Source organism: Macaca thibetana, chromosome 16 (genome assembly GCF_024542745.1).
Source record: "Macaca thibetana thibetana isolate TM-01 chromosome 16, ASM2454274v1, whole genome shotgun sequence".
Lineage (NCBI taxonomy): Eukaryota > Metazoa > Chordata > Mammalia > Primates > Cercopithecidae > Macaca > Macaca thibetana.
The window spans coordinates 4,950,675-4,978,283 of NC_065593.1; the positions used below are offsets into that span (position 1 = coordinate 4,950,675).

At 38.3% G+C, this 27,609-nt stretch overlaps 2 protein-coding genes across 13 annotated transcripts in view; one reads left to right on the forward strand and one right to left on the reverse strand.

The window, feature by feature from the left end:
• Nucleotides 1-27,609, forward strand: part of PIGL (phosphatidylinositol glycan anchor biosynthesis class L) — a 679,575-nt gene that overhangs the window by 499,849 nt on the left and 152,117 nt on the right. The gene's annotated exons all lie outside the window — the stretch shown is intronic.
• The window catches only part of NCOR1 (nuclear receptor corepressor 1), a 188,758-nt gene that overhangs the window by 129,213 nt on the left and 31,936 nt on the right, over nt 1-27,609 (reverse strand). For all 12 annotated transcript variants that reach the window (XM_050763372.1, XM_050763376.1, XM_050763371.1 and 9 more), the window contains exons 4-5: nt 13,244-13,436; nt 6,433-6,615 (exon numbers count right to left, since the gene is read on the reverse strand). In XM_050763372.1, coding sequence (XP_050619329.1) covers nt 6,433-6,615; nt 13,244-13,436 — 376 coding nt within the window. The remainder of the gene's footprint in view (nt 1-6,432; nt 6,616-13,243; nt 13,437-27,609) is intronic.

The window sequence follows — 27,609 nt, forward strand, 5'->3', positions numbered from 1 at the left end:
GAGCTCAAAGAGAATTAACCAGATTTATTTCATAATCAAACAACACAAATTTTCATAAGACACAGAATTAAAAAAATAAATAAATAAGAGGAAGCATCCTTTAAGATTTTAATTCTGACAAACTTAAAGCAAAATAATAAGAGAAATTAAATTTAATGAAGGTACTCTACATACCTCTATCACAATGACCTTTGACAGCACTGAAAAAACACTCTTATATGTTATAGATACACAGTATACATTAATATTTGCTGGGCAGAATATGGTAGAAAGGAGTTCAAGGGTTAATCCTTAACTCAGCATGGCACCATGCCACCCTCAACACCCAACCTTCACATGTTACAGTGCTCCAGTCAAAGGGCAATCAACAAAACTACAAAAATATAGACTGTTGGTGTGCGCAAGTATAAAGAAAAAGCTAACTGTATTAGCGTGCCTGAGTTTGAGCCTCAGGGTCACCCTTTATAGGTGGTGTGATCCTAGGAAACTTTCTGGGTACTTAGGTCAATCTTTTTTTTTCTTTTTTTTTTTTTTTTTTTTTTTTTTTTTTTTTTTGAGATGGAGTCTTGCTCTGTCACCAAGTCTGGAGTGCAATGGTGCTCACTGCAACCTCCGCCTCCAGGGTTCAAGCCTGGTCCTGCCTCAGTCTCCTGAGTAGCTGGGATTACAGGTGCCCACCACCATGCCCGGCTAATTTTTGTATTTTTTTTTTAGTAGAGACGGGGTTTCACCATGTTGGTCAGCCTGGTCTCGAACTCCTGACCTCAGGTGATCCACCCACCTTGGCCTCCCAAAGTGCTGGGATTACCCGTGTGAGCCACCATGCCTGGCTCCCTTAAGTCGATATTAAGCAAACACCTAAACTACTCATAAATAAAGTAGGGATAATAATACTACCTATCATACAGTTTTTTGAAAAGACTAAATGACTTAACATATATATAAAGCATATTACAACTATAAATTTTAAATATTATCCAGTATTACCAGTGAAGCAAGCAGGGACTTGTCTGCTTTGTCTACTGCTTTTTTTCAACACCTAAACCAGTGCCTGATACCTAGTTAATGCTTTAAAAATATCCACATGAATAAATTTAGCATAAGTTCACTGTCTAACATGATAAAAGAAAAATTAGGTAAAGACAAATAAAGGTTAAGTCTAGTATAGCCTATAGGAAAAAATGATCTACACTACTAAATAAGACTGACAGGCTGGGTGCAATGGCTCACATCTGTAATCCCAGCACTTTGGGAGAACAAGAAGGTGGATCACTTGAGCCCAGGAGTTCAAGACCAGCCTGGCCAACATGGTGAAATTCCATCTCTACTAAAGATACAAAAAATTAGCTCAGCGTGGTGGCGCACACCTGTAACCCCACCTACTCAGGAGGCCGAGGCAGAAGAATCGCTTGAACCCAGGAGGTGGAGTTTGCAGTAAGCCAAGATCACACCATTGTACTCCAGCCTAGGTGACAAGGGGAGACTCCGTCTCAAAAAAATAAAATAAATAAGGGTGATAGTCAAAGCTCCCAGTACTCTAAATCAGACCATGTCCAAATGAAAGCATAAAAATACACCAAGAGGGAGTTTCTGAATCTATTCTGGCTCAAAAGGCTGCCTGATTTGAAAAAAAATTTTTTTAAATAATAATAAATAACCACCAAGAGAGTGTAAACTGTATGGAACACTTCCACTTTTTGGAATTATAAGTACTCTTGCAGTCTGTTATCTGTATAAGCAAAAGAAAGATTTGGAAATTCTGAGATCATTTTTATGGTAAAGGGTTCTTCAATGATTCCCTTTCTTTCCTGCTTAGAGGGTCTTATTTTATTTATTTATTTATTTTTTTTGTTGTTGTTGTTATTTTTTTGAGACGGAGTCTTGCTGTGTCGCCCAGGTGGGAGTGTAGTGGCACCATCTCGGCTCACTGCAAGCTGCGCCTCCCAGGTTCATGCCATTCTCCTGCCTCAGTCCTTCTTTTAGAATCCTTGTAGGCCGGGCGCGGTGGCTCACGCCTGTAATCCCAGCACTTTGGGAGGCCGAGGTGGGCAGATCGAGGTCAGGAGATCGAGACCATCCTGGCTAACACGGTGAAATCCCGTCTCTATTAAAAATACAAAAAAATTAGCCCGGTGTGGTGGCAAGCGCCTGTAGTCCCAGCTACTCCGGAGGGAGAGGCAGGAGAATGCGTGAACCCGGGAGGCGGAGCTTGCAGTAAGCCAAGATCAAGCCACTGCACTCCAGCCTGGTCAACAGAGCGAGACTCCGTCTCAAAAAAAAAAAAAAAAAAAAAAAAAAAGAATCTTTGTTAAGGAATAAACACATCACACTTTGTTCTTAGTACTCAAATAGCCCTGGGACAAAATCATTACACTTCAAAGGCTAAAAGCAAACACACACACACACACACATACACACACACTCCCTCCTCACCTATTTGTTTTTGTTTTTTTGTTTGTTTTGTTTTGATTTTTTGAGACGGAGTCTCACTCTTTTTGCCGAGGCTGGAGCACAGTGGCACAATCTCGGCTCTCTGCAACCTCCACCTCCGGGGTTCAAGTGATTCTCCTGCCTCAGCCTCCCAAGTAGAGTAGCTGGGATTACAGGCGCCCGCCACCACGCCCAGCTAATTTTTTCTATTTTTAGTAGAGGTGGGGTTTCACCATGTTGGCCAGGCTGGTCTCAAACTCCTGACCTCAGGTGATCCGGCCTGCTTCAGCCTCCCAAAGTGCTGGGATTATAGGTCAAGCCAACAAGCCTGGCCCTGGTTGTTCTTTTACATTAACTTTACAATGTATTTGCCATGTTTTAAAAATAAATTTAATTGGAATTTTATTGAAACTGTATGAGACATGATTTAATGCAAGATGAACACACAGTATTATTACTGTTTCCATTCAGCTATGGCATATTTCTTTGTTTTCTCTAGTTGTCTTTTATATCTCTCAATAAAATTTGTGGCTCTGGTACATTTCATAATAATCATACACCGTATTTCATTATTTCTAATTATTATAATGGATTGCATGTACATTTACTATGTACCAGATATTATGCAATATATTCATTATCTCAATTCATAAAACAATCATGTGATTTAGTTGGTGTTATTACTAGATTATTACCATTGTGCAAGTAAAGAAAATAAGGACAAAAGAAAGAAAAGAGACTCAGCAAAATCAAACCAATAAAGACTTAATTAGAATTGTTGGGCATATAATAAAAATTTAATACAACTCAATGAAAGCAAAAAAAAATGTTTTAAAGGGCCAGGCGCGATGGCTCAAGCCTGTAATCCCAGCACTTTGGGAGGCCGAGACGGGCGGATCACAAGGTCAGGAGATCAAGACCATCCTGGCTAACAAGGTAAAACCCTGTCTCTACTAAAAAATACAAAAAACTAGCTGGGCAAGGTGGCGGGCGCCTGTAGTCCCAGCTACTCGGGAGGCTGAGGCAGGAGAATGGCGTAAACCCGGGAGGCAAAGCTTGCAGTGAGCTGAGATCCGGCCACTGCACTCCAGCCTGGGTGACAGAGCGAGACTCCGTCTCAAAAAAAAAAAAAAAAAAAAAAGTTTTAAAAAATGACCAGGCAGATTTGAGAAGGACAACAAACAGGAATTCCAGAAATAAAAACATAATTGTTGAAACTGAAGACAGATTTGACAGCAGATTACATATAACTGAAAAGGAAAATGTAAACTGGAAGACAGGCTGAAGAAATTGCTCAGAATGAAGCCTAAAGAAGTAAAAAATAAGAAAGAGAAACAAGAGATAGGGAAGACAAGAGTGATAAGATGTTACAACTAACAGGAATTTTTTAAGTAGAACAAGAAACGGTTAGAAAGGTTTTGTAAAAAAGATAATGGCTTGGAATTTTCCCAAAGTGATGAAAAACTCCACCCTTTATATTCAGGAAGCTCAAGTTGGATAGATTTAAAAGGAAAAGAAAACACCTAAATATATCATCATAAAAATAACGGAACCCCAAAGAAAAGAATATATTGAAAACAACCAGAGAGAAAATTCACATTATCCATTAAAGAATACGGATTTAGACCAAGAGCTAATGTCTTAAAAGTGGAAGCAAGAAGACTATGTACTAAGACAAGATAATTACATACCAAATTAATATATCTTTTAATAAACAGGCCAAATATAAGACAATATTTAAGTCATAAAAACCAAACAAATACTGAATTTGCCAACTAAAAGACCTTCACTAAAGGAAATTCTAAGAGATGTTCTTCAGTAGAAGGGTGTTCCCCTAGATGGAAGACTTGAGTTGCGAGAAGAAATGGTGAGCATGTAAGAAGACAAATATATAGGTAAATATAAATGAACACTGACTATACAACATGTAGTTTTCAGTGGATTAAGAACAAGATGAGAAGCAAAACTATAAAACTTCTAAAAATAATACAGTAAAACTACCTTAATAACCCCAGGGGGTTTTCATATAAAACCTAAACAAATTCTGTTCACCAAAAAAAAAAAAAACACTATCAGGATCAAAGACCCAAATATAAGAGGTAAAACTATAAAATTTATAGAGGAAAACATAGGTATAAATCTGTGACCATGAATTAGGCAATGGGTCTTAGATACAACACCAAATGCAAGAGCGACAAAAGGAAAAAACAAACTGGACTTCATCAAAATTCAAAACTTTTGTACATCACAGGATACTATCAAGAAAGGGAAAAGAACCCACAGAATGAGAGAAAATATCTATTAAGTCATACATCTGACGAGGAACTCATGTCCAGAATATATAAAGAATTCTTAGAATAACAAAAAGACAACCCAATTAAATAATGAGCAAACAATCTAAATGAACATTTCTCTAAAAAGATATACATATGGCCAATCAGCACATGAAAAGATGCTCAAAATCATTAGTCATTAAGGACATGAAAATGAAAACTACAACTAGATACCACTTCACATCTATAAGGATGGCTATTTTTTTTAAAAAAGGAAAATAACAGATGTTGGCAAGGAGGTAGGAAAAAATGGAACCTCCATACACTGCTGGTAAGAATATAAAATGGTACAGAGACTTTGGAAAACAGTTTTGAAGTTTTTCAAAAATTTAAACATAGATTTACCATATGCCCACTCCTGGATATATAAAGAAAATTGTAAAAATACGTCCACACAAAAACGAGTACATGAATCTCATCACAGTACATTATTAATCATAGTCAAAAAATGAACACAACTCAAATATCCATCAACTAATGAATGGATAAACAAAACATAGTATACTCATGCAATGGGATTCAGGCATAAAAAGTAATGAAGTGCTGAGACGAGATACAACATGGATGAATCAGGACAACATGCTAAATAAATGATGCCAAACAAAGAGGTCACATATGATTCTGTTTTTTCTGATATTCGGCATATGCTAATCCACAGAGACAGAGAATAGGCTAGTGGCTGTCAGGGGCTGGGGAAAGGGGGAAATGGGGAATAACTGCTAGTAAGTATGGAGTTCCTTTTTGAAATGATAAAAATGTTCTAGAATTAGAGAGTGGTGATAGCTGTACAACTTTACAAATACATTAAAAGCATTTAAAGCGCCTATAGTCCCAGCTACTCAGGAAGCTGATGCAGGAGAATTGCTTGAACCTGGGAGGCGGAGGTTGCAGTGAGCCAAGATCGCACCACTGCACTCCAGCCTGGGTGACAGAGTGAGACTCCAAATCAGAAGAAAAAAAAAATGCACTTAGTGTACACTTAGAGTGAATACTGGCTAAAAGTGAAGTGACAGGCCACAAACTAGGCAAATCTTCTATATACATATCTGACAAGGGACTTGAGGAAATCCTAAAAATTTCAAAGACAAAATAGGAGAATATAGACAAAAGACTTGAACAATGCACATAAGGAACCCAAATAACCCATAAACAAATGAAAATAAGCTCAGCCTCCTTCAAAACCACAGAGAAGACTATCTCATATCTGAAAAAACGATATCAAGTAAAGGCAAGAATGTGCACAAACCAGTACTCACATAAGCTGCCAGTGGGAATGTAAAATGGTGTTACTTCTTAGCAAATTTGGTATCATCTATTAAATAGTTCACTGTGCATAATCTTGGGCCAAGCACTGCCATTCCTGGGCACATGCCCTGGAAAAACCTCTACATGTGAACCAAAAACCAGCACCATTGTATGGAATAGGAAAAAAAAAAATCAAAAATAGAATGGACAAACAAATTTCACCCTCTACAATCACATAATCAGACAGTGCAGCAAGGGAAATGAATGAATGTAAGAAAACCACAATAGTAACAAAAAACAGCAAGTCAGAATATATAAGGCATGATTCCTTTTATGTAAAGTTTCAAAATATGGAAAACTCAAAAATATCTTCTGTAGGGAGACAAACATACATTCTTAGAATATATTAAGCAAAGACATTTACTTGTTTCTTTTTCAGTTTAAGGATCTGCTGTTCTACTTTTGCAATTTCTCGATCTACACGATCCATACTCTGTATTAACTCTTCCTTTGAAAGTTTCGAAGGTGAAGCATTTTGATCATCTCCACATGGTTGCCCCGAAATTGGAGAGGATGGAGCTTCATGTTTGCCTCCGAATGCTGGATCCTTTAGAGAATAAAACGAAGAAAAACAATTTATTTCTCACTAATACAGTCCAGATTGCCTTAAATGAAAAAGTCAGTTTTAAACCACAGCAGAGCCATGTGTACTATGTCTCTAATGAAACTTTTAGTAGTAACTTTCATATTCACATACATGCAAATTCACACCTCATAGTTCAGATATACCATGTACTATTTTGAAGACCCTAAAAGCTATACAAAGTGAGGTGAGTTAGTGTTGTTCAGCCTCTAGTGTAACAATACCAAAACTATAGAGAATTTATAGGTAAATAATGCAACCACGACAAAGGAAGATACCAACTTCTCAGCCATTTCCTTGCAATGGCTCTTCAAATGGTCTGAACAAGTGGTTGGGAAATATTATTATTCCAGGCAAAACCTGTGTACCCACCCAACTTAACAACTATAACATGGCCAAGAGTTCCTATCAAAAGTTTTCAGGCTTTCCAAACCAAAACTGAGGTACACAAGTCAGAGAAGTGACCTAGGAACTTCAGTTGCTACTATCTCTGGGCCTAATTTCATAAAGCCCACACTACAGCATACATAACATTTCCTTAGTCAAAAACATCCCACTGTACCTCCAAATCAGCAGAGCTGTACCAGAATGAAAGCCCCTTCACCCAAAATCCACTACACTCCAACACACATCCACACACACCCTATTAATTTCCAGTCTGCTCTAAAGATATAAGCAATACTATAAAACAGATAAATTTTAGAGAACTAGTTTTACTTAGACTATGAGAAACCTGCAATGAGAGTTCACAGGATTACAGAACCCTAAAATGTATTAAATAATGATTAAGGAACTGTGAAAAGTCAATAGTTGTGAGTCAAGAATGTATACAGGAGATAACGGGACAGCTGCTTCAAAACACCTTCGTACAGATATTTCAGCTAATATACACTGATGAAAAGCCTCAAATTCTGTAATAGTATGCACTGAATCTAAGAGGCCTTCTGGGAAAATAAGATTATGGCTATACCCTAAAACCTGTACAATTCTGTAAGGAAAGCACCAATAAAAACAATAACAATTCTAATAGACTTAATAGAGTTAGAGCTCCAGTATCCTTTGCATCTGGCATACAGTCAATCTTTGGCAGCTTTAAGCCCTAGAGTTTATGATTCCTCTCTTAAGATGTAAATCCTTGAGGTCACTGGCTTCCAAAATAAACCAGTATGTTTCATCTAAATAAAATATCAGTGGCCGGGCAGAGTGGCTCATGCCTGTAATCCCAGCACTTTGGGATGCTGAGGCAGACAGGTCACGAAGTCAGGAGTTCGAGACCAACCTGACCAACATGGTGAAACCCCATATCTACTAAAAAATACAAAAATTAGCTGGGCGTGGTGGGGGGCACCTGTAGTCCCAGCTACTCGGGAGGCTGGGGCAGGAGAATGGCTTGAACCCAGGAGGCAGAGGTTGCAGTGAGCTGAGATTGCACTACTGCACTCAAGCATGGGTGACAGAGGGAGACTCCATCTCAAGAAAAGAAAAAAATCAGATTTGGCATATAACCATCTTTATCAACCTTTTTTTCTCCCCCTCCCTCCTTTATCAACGTTAAAAGAAAATTTTCTTCACACTGTCTTTTCAATGCTCAAATCTTCACTAGCACTGTGAAAAGCACAGCAGTTCTTAAATTCACTAAACCAGCTACTACTTGCACTAAATGAAAACTAAATGCAGAATGTTCAAATATTTCTAAGTCTTCATGTGTTGTGAAGCCTTTTTCTTTCATTATGAGATGGCATACTCCTGAGAACTTAGAAATGTTAATGCATAAAGAAAGATCTTTGGTGAACCACCAGGACATTCATGATACATTAATTAATATCATTCTCCCACTATATGCATATGAGCAAATTTGTGTTATAGAAACATATATAATAGCAAAAGAGATTATATTTTGATTCAGCAATCTTCAAAAATGCTCCTCAGGTGATTCTGATGCATGCCCAAAGAATTAATATTACAAATGAATATTTTCCACTGACTTCCTTTCTAAATATTAAATATTTAACAAGAAAACAAATCCTCAAGTGCCTACTTATATAACAGGAATAGGGTGGTGGATCAAAACAAACTATCTGCCTTCATGCAGCTTACAATCTTGGGTTGAAACAGCCAGATACCAATCCTGAAGAAAAAGAATTAGATTATTACCTCATATCTTACATCAAAAAAAAAGCCAAGTAATAGTAAACATTTATAAAAGGCTTATTAGCAAATCACAAAAGCCTCAAGTTTAAAGGAAAAAAAAAAAAAAGGATTCACATTATCTTGTTCAGGAAGGCCAAAAGCAAAAGATATAAAAGACATTAGTTTCAAAAAAGGAGAGATTGATGGATCAAAATAAAAACAATCTTCTGCTGGGCACAATGGCTCACACCTGTAACCCCAGCACTTTGGCAGGCCAAGGTGGGCAGACCACTTGAGGTCAGGAGTTCAAGACCAGCCTGGCCAACATGGTAAATCCCATCTCTATTAAAAATACAAACATCAGCCAGGTGTGGTGAGTGCCTGTAATCCCAGCTACTTGGGAGGCTGAGGCAGGAGAAGGGCTTGAACCCAGGAGGCGGAGGTTGCAGTGAGCAGAGATGGCACCACTGCACTCCAACCTGAGTGACAGAGGAAGACTCCGTCTCAAAAAAAATAAAAAATAAATAAATAAATAAATAACCCACACACAAAAAAACACAATCTTCTTCTGCTTATCAAAACAGCAATAACAAATTAAAAAGGCAAATGATTAAATAGGAAAACCTTCTGTAAAACATGCACTAACAACTCAATATAAAATGAACCAACAGAAAAATGGGCAACATATATGAAAAAACAATTTACAAAACAGGAAAAATAACCAATAAACAAATTTAAAAATGTTAAATTTTACTAACAAATAATAAGTGTAAGTTAAAAAACAATCATTCATCAAATTAACAATCTTTCTGTTAAACAATAAACACGTGGTGTCAGCAAGGATACAAAAGAAGTGGATACCTTTTTTTTTTTATTTTTTGAGACGAAGTCTCACTCTTGTCCCCCAGGCTAGAGTGCAATGGCGCAATTTCAGCTCACTGCAACCTCCGCCTCCCAGGTTCAAGCGATTCTCTTGCCTCAACCTCCCGAGTAGCTGGGATTACAGGCGCCTGCCACTATGTCTGGCTAATTTTTGTATTTTTAGTAGAGACAGGGTTTCACTATGTTGGCCAGGCTGGTCTCGAACTCCTGACTTCTGGTGATCCACCTACCTCGGCCTCCCAAAGCACTGGGATTACAGGCGTGAGCCACCACGCCTGGCCAAGAAGTGGGTACCTTTCTACACTGCTGTCAGGAGTTAAGAACTGGCCCTACTCTTTTGCAGGACAATCGGGAAATATCCACTGAACCTTAAAAATCAACCTGGTCTGTAATTAATTATACTAAAAGAAATCTACCTCAAGGAAATAAGTAAGAATGTATACAAAAAAAATCAACCTAAATAATGTATGGGCCAGCTTCAGTGGCTCACGCCTATAATCCCAGCACTTTGGGAGGCCAAGGTGGGCAGATCACCTGAGGTCAGGAGTTCGAGACCAGCCTGGCCAACATGGTGAAACCTCGTCTCCACTAAAAATACAAAAATTAACTGAACTTGATGGCATGAACCTGTAGTCCCAGCTACTCTGGAGGCTGAGGCAGGAGAACCGCTGGAATGTATAGGTTGCAGTGAGCCAAGATCGTGCCACTGCACTCCAGCCTGGGCAACAAAGTGAGACTCCGTCTCAAAAAAAAAAACAATGCATGTCACAACACCGTACTTCTGAATAAATAGGTAACCTAAATGTATGACAATTTAATAAATAACTTTACTTAATCAATGAACTTTATTTATTCATATGTGGAATACTAAGCAGCCACTAACAATACAGTTGTAAACTTATTGGCACAAAAAGAAGCTAAGCACATATTTAAGCAAAAGTAAAGTTAAACAGAATGTACAAAGTGAGCACATTAAAATAGTCTTACAGGCTGACTCTGGATACACCGCCTGTGGGTTAGCCCTGTTCCACAAGGAGTAGCAAAAAAAAAAAAAAAAAACACCCCACAAAATTAATATTAAAATAATACACATAGAAATAGGGAAGAATCAACATGAAAATGTTAATAACTTTTAAGTGGCAAAACTGTAGGTAATTTTTTCTTTCAAGCTTATTCAACTCTTCTATAAATGATATACCTAGGCTTAACATTTAAAAATATATATATAACAAATGTCAGTTCTTTTTAAATCCTTACTTCTGGAGGTGGGCAGTTGGGAGAGAAAGGGGAGAGGAAGACGGAAGGAGAAGTATTAGTTAGTAGTAGTAGCCATGGTTTACACTTTAGGGGGAAAAAAGCAGGACTAGAGTCAGGGGTCCTGGGTTAATTCCAACTCAGGAGGTACTACCTAGGTCACTTAATTTTTCTGAACATCCAGTTTCTTAATTATAACATGGAAATGGGTCACACTACAACATGACACGTCCCATTTTAATGAATGAGTTTTTAAGACACTTTTCTGCTAAAAAACAAAATTCTATAGTTATAAATTACATTTGTGGTCATGTATTCAGCCATGGAAGATGACCTTTATTCACTATATTTTTAAATTTCTTTTTTTTTAATGCAGCAGAACATTTCTTATAAACCTCACAGACTACTGTATGATCAAGATATTTTACATGATAAGGTGGGTCACAAAACACCTAGACGCTTAGCTAATTTCTAGCTTATGGCAAAGAATTTTTCCCCATCCAACTTACTATTTTGAAAAATTTCAAATTTACTTAAAAGTTGAAGGAACAGTATAATGGACACTCATTTATCCTTTATCTAGATTCACCAGTAGTTAATATATTTGCTTTCTGTGTGTGTGTTCGGGGGTGTGTATGTGTGTGTGTGTGTATATAACTTCATTTTGCCTGAACTATTTGAAAATAAATTGTACGTAACATTTACTATCTTTTAAATTATTCTTCATTGCATGAAAACTCAAAGAAAATGCGTGGGTACTTATTTACCTGATACCAGGGAAGAAAGGGCAATTAGGCATAAAGGTTAATAAACATTATAGAAAAAAGATTTGATGACAGTAAAAACATTTTAAACTTCAGTATGCTTTAAAAAAAAGAAAAACTGAAACAAAAAGACATTGGGAAAAATATTAGTATATGTTAATAAAAAGGTTAACACTTTACTGTTTAAGAGTTTTTTAAATTCATTTGTTCTTTCTATGACAAATATTTATTCTGTATCTACTAAGTGTCAGGCACTTCCTAATCTGCAGAATTAATAATAAGCAAAGCAGAGGGCTGAAAAAGGTCAACATAGGCCAGGCGCGGTGGCTCACGCCTGTAATCCCAGCACTTTGGGAGGCCAAGGTGGGTGGATCATGAAGTCAGGAGTTCAAGAGACCAGCCTAGCCAACATGGTGAAACCCTGTCTCTACTAAAAATACAAAAATTAGCTGGGCATGGTGGTGCATCCCTGTAATCCCAGCTACTCGGGAGGCTGAGGCAGGAGAATTGCTTAAACCAGGACCCAGGAGGCAGAGGTTGCAGTGAGCCGAGATTGCACCACTGCACTCCAGCCTGGGAGCCTGGGGTATAGAGTGAGACTCCATTTCAAAAAAAAAAAAACAAAAAGAAAGAAAAAGGTAAACACAGCAACAAAACAAGGACATAATACATGAGCAAACATTTCACAAAAGATGGGTAAATAAAAATAAGTGCATGGGGAAAGTTATTAATAGAACTCTCATTGTTTGAAATATCACAAAATATAGCCAAATATTAAAACTTGTTATTTTTGTGCAGCATGGCAACTATAGCTAACAATATGTATTATATACTTAAAAATTGCTAAGAGTGGATTTTAAATGTTCTTACCACAAAAAAAAAAAAACTATGTGAGGTGATATGTTAATTAGCTTGATGTGTTTCCCAATGTATACATATATCAAAATATCACACTGTATAAATATCACCATAAATATATACAAGTTTTATTCCACAATAAAACTGGGGGAGGGTCATTATCTCCAAGTTATAGGATTACAAGTAACTTTTTTCCTCTGTATTTTCCAAGTTTTCTATAAGTATGTATTACTTATATAAATTAGGAACAATTTTTTTTTGTATAAAACTTATAAGCACAATTAAACCTAACCTAGATGTGTTTTCTCCCATATAGCAGTTAATAAACTGCTACTAAATTTAAGGGACTTATTTAAAATTTAATTAAGATTTAACAAAACTAGTAGTCTTGAGTACCTCTGACCACATTTTATAGCCAGCAAGCCAATACAAAAATGCTTGAGCATTATTTAATAGAAATTCTTCTTTACGGGAGCAGTCTTCTTGGATTGTTTTCACTTACCAAAAAGGCAAAAGTGCTCACTTTAGCAGTCTGGAGCACTCATCTGTGGTTTCTAGCTTTGTTTAACAAAATTTTTACTTTCCCATACCACTAACCTTTAGAGACTGGCGTCACTGGACTTTCTTTGAGATGCTATGCATGAATACAACTAAACAAACATTACAAACCTACAACTCCACAGGGTAAGAGAACAAATATTTACCTTCTTAGCATCTGCAGAAGACCTCAGCCCTTCTGGCAGTGGGTGCACTAAAGGCAAAACCGCAGCACTGACACGCTGAAAATGAGAATCAGAAACCTGTTCCAGCCGTGGTCGCTTCGATTCCAGTGAATCATGATCCACTGGGGATGGGCCTGGATGAAACGGTTCATAACCAGTTCTCCTTTCTTGAGGCCTAATACATACAAAGAAAATAAACACTTGAAAATTTGTAAGTGATGTACAACTCCCTGCTAATATCCCTGGATAGACTTTGAAATAATAAATGAAAAAGTCATGCTTGCATTCAAAGTGAACCCGTACCCCTTCTGTTCCCACCCCCGAAGAATAGATACCTCACTATAGTACCATTCAACTTCAATTCTAATTTCTAAAAAAGGTTTGAATTAGTTGGGCGTGGTAGCAGGCCCCTGTAATCCCAGCTACTCAGGAGGCTGAGGCAGGAGAATTGCTTGAACCTGGGAGGTGGAGGTTGCAGTGAGCTGAGATGGCACCACTGCACTACAGCCTGGGCAACAGTATGAGACTCCGTCTTAAAAAAAAATGTTTGAGGAGAGGGTTAAAAACTAATCTGGAAGTGAAAGACAAAACAAAACATTTGCAGAAAATTTAGTTGCTGAAGAATATCTATAAACTAATATTTTTAAATGTTAAAATGCCATAATAATTAAATTTGGGATAATATAAACCAGAAGAGCCACCATTTTTCAACCAATAATAAAAACAAGCAAGAAATAAAACTCTCCCAGCTACCGCTACATAGAAAGAGAAATGACTTCAGTTATGAGGTACGATTCAGTCTTAAAGACAAGTATCTTGAGGAGAAATCCAACATTGCTTCTAAAACATCATCCTGGCCCCCAAAACATGTATTCTGTCTAGTTTCCCTAAATACACGACTTGAAGATCAGAATCTTTTATTTCTTTACAGGATGTATTATTGAGTCCTGCTCGTGAGTGCTCATTAATTTGACTTTTCATTTTCTACCAGATGTTTACAGAGGTGATATTGTATCTCACAGACAACCTGTAAACTAATGCTTTGTAAAGCAATATTTCATTGAAAACAGAATCACTAGGTTTCATATTGAGGACAGACAATGAAATGAATGCTAAATTCCTTGTTTGTTTGTTCATTTGCTTTTGGAGGCCCAGGCTGGAGTGCCCCATCTTGGCTCACTGCAACCTCCACCTCCCAGATTCAAGTGATTATCCTGCCTCAGCCTCCCCAGTAGCTGTGATTACAGGCGAGAGCTAACATGCCGGGCTAATTTTTGTAGAGATGAGATCTCGCTACATTGCCCAGGCTGGTCTTAAACTCCTGAGCTCAAGCAATCCACCTGCCTCAGCCTCCCAAAGTGCTGAGATTACAGGCATGAGCCACCGCACCTGGCCTGAATGCTAAATTCTGTAAAAATTATTATACTTCAAAATTTTAAATCTCATTCAACACATAGAATCCCATTATCTTAAAATTCAGAGTGACATCACAAAAAATGATGGGGTGGAAAACTTCAGGAACAAGACAAAGATGACTGCATTCACCATTTATATTCAATATGATATTGGAAATTATTGTCAGAGCACTAGGAAAGAAAAAGAAATAAAAGGTATCCAAATTAAAAAGAAATAAGCATTTTTATTCAAGACAACATGATTCCATATGTAGCACCCTAAGAATTGGCAAAAAAAACTATTAGAGCTAACAAATAAATACATCGAAGTTGCAGGACACAAAATCAACACACAAAATTCGGTTGTATTCTATACACTAGCACTAAACAATCCAAACATGAAACTTTAAAAACAATACATTTATGCCAGGTGCGGTGGCTCATGCCTGTCATCCCAGCACTTTGGGAGGCCGGGGCGGGCGGATTATCTGATATGGAGAGTTCGAAACCAGCCTGACCACCATAAAGAAACCCATCACTACTAAAAAATACAAAATTAGCCGGACGTGGTGGCACACGCCTGCAATCCCAGCTATTCAGGAGGCTGAGGCGGGAGAATCACTTCAACCCAGGAGGCAGAGGTTGCAGTGAGCCGAGATCGTGCCATGCACTCCAGCCTGGGCAATAACAGCGGAACTCTGTCTCAAAAAACAAAAACAATACATTTATAAGAGCACCCAAAAGAACATAGCTAGGAATAAATTTGACCAAGGAGGCTTACAACTTTAAACGCTGAAAACCACAAAACATTGCTCGAAGAAATAAAAGACTTAATACATAGTAAGAAATCTCAAATTCGTATGTTGGAAGACAATGTCATTAAAATGACAATACTATACAAAGCAACCTGTGGATTCAATGCAATCTCTATCAAATGCCATTGGCTTGTTTTGCAGAAACAGAAAAAGTCATCACAAAATTCATATGGAATCTCAAGGGATTACAAACAGCCAAACAATCTTGGAAAAGAACAAAGTTGGAAAACTCACACTTCACCTTTTAAAGCTTACTACAAAGCTATTATAATCAAAAGATTCATCCTCCACTAAGGCCAGAGGTAATCTACCCAAGTAATGCCTTACCTGGACTTCCACCCTCAGTTGCCCCCTCAGTTAGAACATAACCGACAAAAGCATAATTTTCAAGTATGACATTTCATTTCCAGCAACTCTGCCTCTGAGATTTATCAAAGCTAGAAGTTGAGATATACCATACCCAGTACTGGAGAAGAAACTAAGGAAACCAAGGAACAGGACAATTAAGAAAACAGTGAGTATGGAATGCTCCTTTTCTATCTAGAAATCAGACTACTTCCCATTTCAGCCCGCCAATCCTTTTTAGAAGAACAAACCTACTCAGCCATAAATAAATATATAATGTATAAAATCTCAGAAATTTAAATAAACTACGAAAATCTTTGCTAAGTACAATTTAATATTAGGAGTTCTGGTACAACTAAGCATGAAATCTCCAATTTAAATTAATGTATTTGCCTTTTAAAATTAACACCAGTAGAATGGTACACTTCGAAAATGATCTGGTAGTTTCTCAAATAGTTAAATAAACATAGAGTTACCATATGACCCAGCAATTCCACTCCTAGGTATCTAACCAACAGAAAGGAAAATATATGCCCAAACAAAAACTTGTACATGAATGTTCACAGAATTATTCATAATTGTCAAAAAGTAAAAATGATCCAAACACCCATCAGCTGATGAAAATAGATAAATAAAATGTGGTATACCAAATCAAAACAAAACAAAACCTAACACCAAATTTTCATATAAAGAAATCTTTGTAGGGTCGGATGCCGTGGCTCATGCCTGTAATCCCAAGACTTTGAGAGGCCAAGATAGGTGGATCGCTTGAGGTCAAGAGTTCGAGACCAGCCTGGCCAATAAGGTGAAAGCCTGTCTCTACAAAAAATACAAAAATTAGCCGGGGGTGGTGGTGCGCGCATGTAGTCCCAGCTACTCGGGAACCTGAGGCAGGAGAATCGCTTGAACCCGGGAGGCAGAGGTTGAAGTGAGTTAAGATCATGCCACTGCACAACACAACAGTCTGGGCGATGAAGCGAGACTCATGTCTTTAAAAAAACAAAAACAAGGCCGGGCGCGGTGGCTCAAGCCTGTAATCCCAGCACTTTGGGAGGCCGAGACGGGCGGATCACGAGGTCAGGAGTTCGAGACCATCCTGGCTAACACGGTGAAACCCTGTCTCTACTAAAAAATACAAAAAACTAGCCGAGCGAGGTGGCGGGTGCCTGCAGTCCCGGCTACTCGGGAGGCTGAGGCAGGAGAATGGCGTAAAAACCCGGGAGGCAGAGCTTGCAGTGAGCTGAGATCCGGCCACTGCACTCCAGCCTGGGCGACACAGCGAGACTCCGTCTCAAAAAAAAACAAAAAACAAAAAAAACAAAAACAAAACTCTGTAGGCTTGCAAACTTTGTAAAGTTCCCCATTTTACTGACTTTTGTCATCTAGTAACACCATCCTTAAACATCTTTAAAACAAATTAAAATTACAAAACACATTTAAATAACTACACTTTATCATTTGAATTTTAAAGAATTCTAAAGCAGTCTGATTTCTTGATAAAAAGAGAATGTTCCATACTCAATGTTTTTCTTAATTTTCCTGTGCCCTAGTTGCCGGATGTAGTGGCTCACACATGTTTCCCATCATTTTCGGGGGCCAAGTCAGGAGGATCGCTTGAGGCTGGAAGTTTTGAGACCAGTCTGGGCAACATAGCAACTCTGTCTCTACAAAAAAAAAAAATTAGTCAGGCACAATGCCATGCGCCTGTAATCCCAGCTACTCAGAAGACTGAGGCAGGAGGATCACTTGAGCCCAGGAATTTGGAGACTTTGTCTCTTTAAAAACAAACAAACAAACAAACAAAAAAGATGGGTTTATGGCTTACTACCAATCCTCTTACCGTGGCATCCATTCTTTATTTGGCCGGAATCGGTCATCAAGAAATTCTCAGGCCAGGTGCAGTGGCTCATGCCTATAATCCCAGCACTTTGGGAGGCCGAGGCAGGTGGATCGCCTGAGGTCAGGAGTTCGAGACCAGCCTGGCCAACATGGAGAAACCCCATCTCTACTAAAAATACAAAAAATTTAGCCAGGTGTGAGGGCGCATGCCCATAATCCCAGCTACTCGGGAGGCTGAGGCAGGAGAATCACTTGAACCCAGGAAGCGGAGGTTTCAGTGAGCCAAGATCGCATCATTGCACTCCAGCCTGAGCAACAAGAGCAAAACTCCGTCTCAAAAAAAATAAACAAAAAGAAAAGAAAAAAAAAGAAATTCTTTCAGGTTGGTTTGTTTGTTTTGATTTGTTTTGTTTTATTTGAGACAGAGTATCGCTCTGTCTCCCAGGCAACAGTACAGTGGTACAATCTTGGCTCACTGCAACCTCCACCTCCTGGGTTCAAGCAATTCTCCTGCCTCAGACTCTAGAGTAGCTGAGATTATAGGCGTGCGCCACCACTCCCGGCAATTTTTTATATTTTCAGTAGAGACAGGGTTTCACCATGTTGGTGAGGCTGGTCTTGAACTCCTGACCTCAGGTGATACGCCTGCCTTGGCCTCCCAAAGTGCTGGGATTGCAGGTGTGAGCCACCACACTCGGCCTCTTTCAGTTTTAGATGCTATAATTGCTCAGTGCTTTCATGTCTAAGAACATCTGCCTGTTGCTTTTGATTGTTAAACTGTCTGGTATAATATTCTTGAATATCAATTTCTTTTACTCAGAACGTTGTAGCTATTGCTCCACTATCTTCAGTCACTCAATTCTGCTATATAGACGTTTGCAGCCTGATTCTTCCACCTTGTGGAGCATTTATTTTGTTTCCTGACTTCCTAATTCTTTTAGTTATCCTCGCAATTTAATTCCTTAACCATGATCTGTCTTGGTATGGATCATTCTTTCTGTACAAATTTTTCCTGGAACAAGGTGTTTTATCAATCTATAGATTCTATCGATTCTTCCTTAACTTTATGGGGAATTTCTATATTATGAATATTGTTACTGTTCCTTTATCAGGTTTTCCACCTCAAAAACATGTTCTTACAGTATCCTGGATGATCCTTATTTGTCCTCCCTACAAGTTCTAATTGTCTTAATCTTTGTCCTTTTCTTCTGTACTCACTCTAATTATATCAAGACTTTGTTCTAAGACAAGGTTTACCTTAAGCCACATCTACTTTATTCCTTTTCTTTCTCATTTTATATCTCGAGGGCAGTCAAATGTCTGAACTACACTTAGCCCATTTGTCTGTCTTATCATTTTGTTTTTGAATACTTCATTATTTAAGTTCTTTTATAGTGCATAGCACTTACGAGGCATGCTCTTTATGTTTCTTACACGTGGTGATTTTATTTTTGGCATACTGTGTTGCTTTAATTTTCTTCTCTAGGAATATATTCACCTTGTTTGTGCCATTCCCCACCCTCCTGCTCAGGTACATTGTGGCAGCCTTTCTCTCGGTGTGGGATAGTCTGGGTAGGTTCTCCTTGATTGTTCCCACTTTTTCTGGCATGTGTTCATCTTCTCTGCAAACGGAAGACTGGGTATGGCTTCCTATATACTGTTCTACGACCCGAGGGAGCAAGGAAGTGGGGCAAAGGAGGAAAAATCTTGGTTAGGGCTGTAACTGCCTTTGCTAAGGACTCTGGCCCCCTCTACCAGCCAGACATGTAGACCACTCCAGAAGGTTCTGGCTCATCACTTACAGAATGGCACATCCCAACTGTCCTTTCTGCAGCTGTTAAGAAACCAGGATGGCATAATGGGAATTCTCAAGCACACCATTCACCACCACCAATTTAAATTTTCTCCAATCAAGGAATATTCATGAGAAATCCTAGGATTTCACTAACTTATTTTCTTCAATATCGCTTTTTTAAAATTTTCTTTTCTAAAAACTCATGTTCACCGGGCACAGTGGCTCACGCCTGTAATCCCAGCACTTTGGGAGGCTGAGGCAGGCGGATCACCTGAGGTCAGGAGCTCGAAACTAGCCTGGCCAACATGGTGAAATCCCACCTCTACTAAAAATATAAAATTAGCCGGTCACGGAGGCAGGCACCTGTAATCTCAGCGACTCTTAAAGCTGAGGCATGAGAATCCCGTGAACCTGGGAGGCAGAGATTGCACCACTGCACTCCAGCTTGGGCAAAAAGAGCGAAACTCTGTCTCAAAAAAATAAAATAGGCTGGGTGCGGTGGCTCAAGCCTGTAATCCCAGCACTTTGGGAGGCCGAGACGGGCGGATCACGAGGTCAGGAGATCGAGACCATCCTGGCTAACACGGTGAAACCTCGTCTCTACTAAAAACACCAAAAAAAAACTGGCCGGTTGCGGTGGTGGGCGCCTGTAGACCCAGTTACTCGGGAGGCTGAGGCAGGAGAATGGCGTGAACCCGGGAGGTGGAGCTTGCAGTGAGCTGAGATCGTGCCACCGCACTCCAGCCTGGGCGACAGAGCGACACTCCGTCTCAAAAAAAAAAAAAAAAAAAAAATAGAAAATAGGAGGCCAAGTCATTCAAGATACTTGTAATTCTTTCTGTGAATCCCACTTTTCCAAGTTTTTGACAATAGCTATATGCCTTTCCTTGTTCATAAAAGGGTAAATTTTTAGCCTTTTTGAAAAATAAATATTTTTGTATATTTTTTAGGTATCAGGGGACAAGTAATCTGAATTCTCTCTCCAAACTTAACCAAGAAATGTATTATATAAAAATTTTAGGCTGGGAGTGGTAGCTCACGCCTATAATCGTAGCACTTTGGGAGGCTGATGCGGGGGATCACCTGAGGTCAGGAGTTTGAGACCAGGTTGGCCAACACGGTGAGACCCTGTTTCTACTAAAAATACAAAAAAAGTATTTTTTTTTGTAGTGCCTGTAGTTCCAGCTAATCGGAGCCTGAGACAGAAGAATCGCCTGAACATGAGAGGCAGAGATTGCAGTGAGCCAAAATTACGCCACTGTACCCCAGCCTGTGCAACAGAGTGAGACTCCGTCTCAAAAAAAATAATATTATATTTCAAATCTTTGATCATCTTAGAACCTAAACAGTGAGCATATTTTTGAAATGGGAAATCAGGTACCTTATAAAATTGCTGAAATCAGAAAGGAAATTTATCAAGGTAATTATATTTCAAAATACCTTAGAATTCATATAAATAAAATAAAGAAAGAAAATGAAGAAATTACAACAGATGCCTCAGAAATGAAAAGGATCATAAGGAACTATATGAAACATTATATGTCAGTAAATTGGATAACCTAGAGGAAATGGATAAATTCCTAGAAAAATACAACCTACCAAGATTGAGTTAGGCAGAAGTAGAAAGCCTGAACAGACCAATAACGAATGAAGAGGCTGAAGAAGTAATCAAAAACTTCTCAACAAAGAAAACTCCAGGATCTGAAGGCTTCATGGCAGAACTGTACTGAATAGTCAAAGAAAAATATCTACCAACTCCTCCTAAACTCTTCCAAAAAATAGAGCTAGAGGGAATATTTCCCAACACATTATATGAGGCCAGCATATCTAAGTCAATGGCATTTAGGTTGATATCTAAGTCAAGGACATCACAAGAAAACAAAACTAGAGGCCAATCTCTCTAATGAACACTGATGCAAAAATCCTTAATAAAATATTAACAAACTGAATTCAACAACACATTACGAAGATTACAAACCACTAGCAAGTGGGATTTACCCCGGCATGCAAGACTGGTTTAACACACACAAATCAATCAATGTGATATATTAAGAGAAGTGAAAACAATGGGAAAAGGACCTAAACAGACACTTCTCCAAAGAAACATAAAAATGGCCAAGAGATATATAAAATGGCGCTCTATATCACTAATCACAATGGAAACGCAAATTAAAACTACAATGAGATCTCACCTCACACCTGTAAGGATGGCTATTCTCCAAAAGACAAAAGATAACAAATGTTGGCAAAGGTATGGAGAAAAGGGAACCCTAGTATATTGTTAGTGGGAATGTAGATTGTTATAGCCATTATGGAAAACAGTATGAAAGGTTCCAAAGAAATTAAAAATAGAACTACTATAGACCCAGCAGTCCCTCTTCTGGTTGTATACTCAAAAGGAATGAAGTCACCACCTCATAAAGATATCTGGGCTGGGCTCAGAGGTTCATGCTTGTAATCCTAGCACTTTGGGAGGCCGAGGCAGAAGGATCGCTTGAGGCCAGGAGTTCAAGGCCAGCCTGGATATAGTGAGACCCTGTCTCTACAAAAAATACAAAATTAACATGCCACTGTGGCATGCACCTGTGGTGCCAGCTACCTGGGAGGCTGTGGTGGGAGGATCATTTGAGCCTGGGAGGTCCAGGCTGCAGCGAGTCATGATCATGCCACTGTACTCCAGCCTGAGTGGTAAAGCAAGACCCTATCTCAAAAGAAAAAAAAACAACCACCAGATATCTACATTCCCATGTTCACGGCAGCATCATTCACAATAGTTAATATATAGAAACAACCTAGATGCCCACTGACAGATGAATGGATAAAGAAAATGTGCAAGCCAGGCACAGTGGCTCACACCTGTAATCCCTGCACTTTGGGAGGCTGAGGTGGGTGGATCACTTGAGGTCCACAGTTCGAGACCAGCCTCGCCAACATGGCGAAACCTCATCTCTACTAAAAATACAAAAATTAGCTGGGCATGGTGGCACGTGCCTGTAGTCCCAGCTAGTCCAGAGGCTGAGGCAGGAGAATAGCCTGAACCCAGGAGTGGAGGTTGCAGTGAACCAAGGTTGTACCATTGCACTTCAGCTTGGGTGACAGAGTGAGACTCTGTCTAAAAAAAAAAAAAAGAAAATGTGATGTGTGTGTGTATACATATATATGTATGTATGTGTGTATGTGTGTGTGTGTGTGTGTATATATATATGTATATAAAATATTATTCAGCTTTAAAAAAGAAAAAAATCCTTTCATATGCCATAACGTGGATGGACCACGCTGAAACCATGCTGAAATAAGCCAGACACAAAAAGAAAAATATTGCATGATCTCCCCTATATATGAAATATTTAAAAAAAAAAAAAAAAAAAAAGCACTCAATTACACAGGGCTAGAGAATGAAACAGTGGTTTACCAGTTGGGGATGGGGAAATAAGGAGATGCAGGTCAAAGGATACAAAATAGCAGATGTGTAGGATGAACAAGTCTAGAGATCTAATGTATAACATGAGAACTAAAGTTAATACAATTATATTATATCAGGGATTTTTGCTAAATGGATAGATTTTAGCTGTTCATCACCAAAACAAAATATGTGAGATGACAGGCATGTTCATTGGCTAAACCATGTGTATTCCATAACATCACGTAAACCTCAAATATACAAAATAAAATTTATTTTAACACATAAATGTAAAAAATCATTCTTAACTTGAGGGCTCAACAAAAACAGGACAGGCAAGATATGGTCAGCACTAACTAGCCTTAGTTTGGCAACCTCTATCCTAGATAATAAAAAAAGTGAAAAACCAATAAAACTAAACCTCCAGTACTGCAAAAGAACAATTTGAAATAATGATGTCAATACTGAAAGAAGAGAATGGCAAAAGTATGGGTAACAAACTTTTTTCCAAACCAAGTGGTTTCTAATTCTTTGCTTTTGTATCAAAGGAGAAACTGTATTTTAGCTGAAAGATCAAAAAAATAATTTTAGACATCAGATAATTGTGATTGTTGGTCTAGAAATTGGAAGGCACTCAGAGAATTAAGCAAAATTGCAGCTACAAAATTTATTCCACTTCTACCTACTTATATGAACATTATTCATTGTTTAAAAAAAATAAAAATTGGAATAGTATTCACATAGAAGCCTGCCTGTTTCCAGTAATTAGTACTCAAAAATTACAATAATTGGGGGAAGGGAAACCAGTCCTCTCTCATTAAAAGATATGTTTTTAATAAGATTTTACTTTTTGCTTTTAATAATAATATAAATAAAATGTATACATATATTTATGCTTTTTTGTTCGATGATCTACTACTACTAATTGTCATAACTTAATCCAGAGTAAAACTTTTAAACACTCAGGGCCTAAAATCACAGAAAATTTAAATAAATTTATTTTATTTATTTATTTATTTATTTATTTATTTATTTTTGAGATGGAGTCTCACTCTGTCGCCCAGGCTGGAGTCCAGTGGCACAATCTTGGCTCACTGTAAGCTCCGCCTCCCGGGTTCATGCCATTCTCCTGCCTCAGCCTCCAGAGTGGCTGAGCCTACAGGTGCCCGCCACCACGCCCGGCTAATTTTTTTGTATTTTTAGTAGAGATGGTGTTTCACCATGTTAGCCAGGATGGTCTCAATCTCCCGACCTCGTGGTCCGCCCGCCTTGGTCTCCCAAAGTGCTGGGATTACAGGCATAAGCCACAGTGCCTGGCCCAAAATTTCTATATGTATTTGTAGCAGAAATATATGAGAGTCATCAGTAAGTAAAATGCTATTAAGAATAAATACGTTAGCAAAAAAATTTTACTGAGGAGAAGAAATAAATATTCAAGAAGAAAAAAACGACAATATAAAATATCCTATTGGTAAAAAGAAGAGAAGTAAAAACAAAAACAAAACACATCATCTTAACTGCTGCAGAAAAAGCATTCAACAAAGTCCAAAATCTTTTCTTGACTTAAAAAACTCAACAGCTTAGGAAAACGAAAGTTCCTTAACATAAATAAAGGCCATTTGGGAAAATTCCACAACTAACAACATAATCAAAAGGGAAAAACTGAAAGATTTTCCACTAAGATACCATGAAAGGTAAGGATGGGATCCTTTTCCCATCTAGTACTATGTTGATTAGAAGCAGTGGCAAATGCTTCTATTCAACATAGTACTAGAAGTACTAGCAAGAGCAACCAAACAAAAAAAAATAATAATAAAAGAAATAAAAGGCATCCTAAGTAAAAATATCTCTATTTGCAGATGACACAATCCTACATATAAAAGTTCCCCAAGATTCCACACATTTAAAAAAAACTGTTAGAATAAATGAATTCAGTACAGTTGCAGGATACAAAATCAACAGCAGTCTTATACACAAATAACAACCTAACTGAAAAAGAAATCAAGGAAACAATTTATGACAGAGTTTTAAAAAACATTTAAATAAATTTAACCAAGGAGGTGAAAAATCTGTATACTGAAAACTATAAAACACTGATTAAAGAAACTCATGCCACAAATAAATGAAGAGATATCATGTGCTCATGGATCAGAAGAATGTTGCAAAAATGTACACACAACCCAAAGAAATATACAGTACAGATTCAACACAATCCTTATTAAAATCCCAATGGCGTTTTTCACATAAATAGAAAAAAACCCTAAAATTCACATGGAAGTGTATGAAAGACCCCCAATAGCAAAATCAATTCTGAAAAAGAAAAACAAAGAGGCATCACACTTCCTGATTTAAAATTGTATTACCAAGTTACAGTAATCAAAACAATATGGTATTGGCATAAAAACAGACACACTGGGCCAGGTGCGGTGGCTCAAGCCTGTAATCCCAGCACTTTGGGAGGCCGAGACGGGAGGATCATGAGGTCAGGAGATCGAGACCATCCTGGCTAACACGGTGAAACCCCGTCTCTACTAAAAAATACAAAAAACTAGCCGGGCGAAGTGGCGGGCGCCTGCAGTCCCAGCTACTCGGGAGGCTGAGGCAGGAGAATGGCGGGAACCCGGGAGGCGGAGCTTGCAGTGAGCTGAGATCCGGCCACAGCACTCCAGCCTGGGTGACAGAGCGAGACTCCGTCTCAAAAAAAAAAAAAAAAAACAGACACACCGATCATTAGAATAGAAAGCCCAGAAATAAATCTAAACATATGGCCGCCTAACTTTTGACAAGGGCACCACAGCAACACAATGGGGAAAGGGTAGTCTCTTCAATAATGCTGGGAAAACTAGATATCCAGATGCAAAAGAACGAAATTAGACCCTTGTTTTACACCATACACAAAAATCAACTCGAAATGGATAAAAGACTTAAATATAAGATCAGAAACTATAAAAGTCCTGCAAGAGAAAACTCCAGGACACTGACCTTGGCAATGATTTTTTGCATATCAAAAGGTCAGGCCACAAAAGCACAAATATGTAAATGGGACTACATCAAACTAAAAAGCTTCTGAAAACAACAAAATGAGTCAGCAGCCTGTAGACACAGAAAACATATTTGTAAACTATGTATCTGCTAAGAGATTAATATCCAGAATTTATAAAGAACTCATAAAACTCAATAGCAGAGAAACAAATAACCTGATTTTAAAATGGGCAGAAGACCTGAATAGACATTTCTCAAAAGAAAACACAAAAATCACCAACAGGTATATGAAAAGATGTTCAGTATCATTAGTCATCAGGGAACTGTATATTAAAAGCACTATGAGATACTCTCACACCCATTAGGATAGTTATTACCAAAAAGTCAAAAGATAACAAATATTAACGAGGGTGTGAAGAAAAAAGAACTCTTGTACACTGCTGGTGGTAATGTAAATTAGTACAACCATTATGAAAAACAGTATGGAAGTTCCTAAAGAAATTAAAAATAGAACTACCATATGACCCAGCAATCCTTCTTCTGGATATATACCCAAAGGAAATGAAATCACCATCTTGTAAAGATAACTGCACTCCCATGTTTATTGCAGCATTATTCACAATAGCCAAGATATAAAAACAATCTAAGTGTCTGTCAATGAATGAATCATAAACTGTGGTATATATATACTATGGAATATTATTCACCACCCACCCCCAAAAAAAAAGAGATCTTGCCTTCCACAACATGGATAAGCCTGGAGGACATTATGCTATGTGAAATAAACCAGACACAGAAAGTAAAATATTGCATGATTTCATTTATATGTGGAATCTTTAAAAAAAAAAAAAAAAAAAGGAACTCTACAAAGAGAACAAAACAGTGGTAACAGTGGTTACCAGGGGCAGGAGGTGGAAAGAAAATGCGGGAGATGAAAGTCAGAGGATGTAAAGTAGCAGATATATAGAATGAACAAGTCTAGAGTTCTTGTGTACAACATGAGGACTACAGGCAATAATATTGTGCTATATCTGGGATTCATGATAAATGAGTACATTTTAGTTGGTCCAGCCATAAGAGTAAAAAAAAAAAACCAAAAAGCAAAAATAAATAACTTTGTGAGATGATGGATACGTTAATTTGCTTCACCATAGTGACCTTTTTATTATCTATACATATCCCGTAACAACATGCTGTATGCCTTAAACACACGCAATTTAAAAAAAAAACCCTGGCCAGGTGCAGTGGCTCATGCCTGTGATCCCGACACTTTGGGAGGCCAAAGCAGGCAGATCACTTGAGGCCAGGAATTCAAGACCAGCCTGGTCAACATGGCAAAACTCCGTCTCTACTAAAAATACAAAAACTAGCTGGGTGTGGTGGTGTACACCTGTAATCCCAGCTATTTAGGAAGCTGAGGCATGAGAATCACTTGAACCCTGGAGACAGACGTTGCAGTGAGCTGAGATCATGCCACTGCACTCCAGCCTGAGTGACAGAGCGAGACTCCTTCTCAAAAAAAAAAAAAAGAATTAACTATTTTGGGAGGTAGGGGTGGGCGGATCACTTGAGCTCAGGAGTTCAAGACTCCTTCAATTTCGCCTCAACATGGCGAAATCCTGTCTCTACAAAAATTACAAAATTTGCCTGGACTGGGAAACTAAGGTGGGAGAATCACTTGAGCCCAGGGGGCTGAGGCTGCAATAAGCCACGATCATGCCACTGCACTCCAGCCTGGGCAACAGAGCTACAAATATCCCGTCTCAAAAAAAACAAAA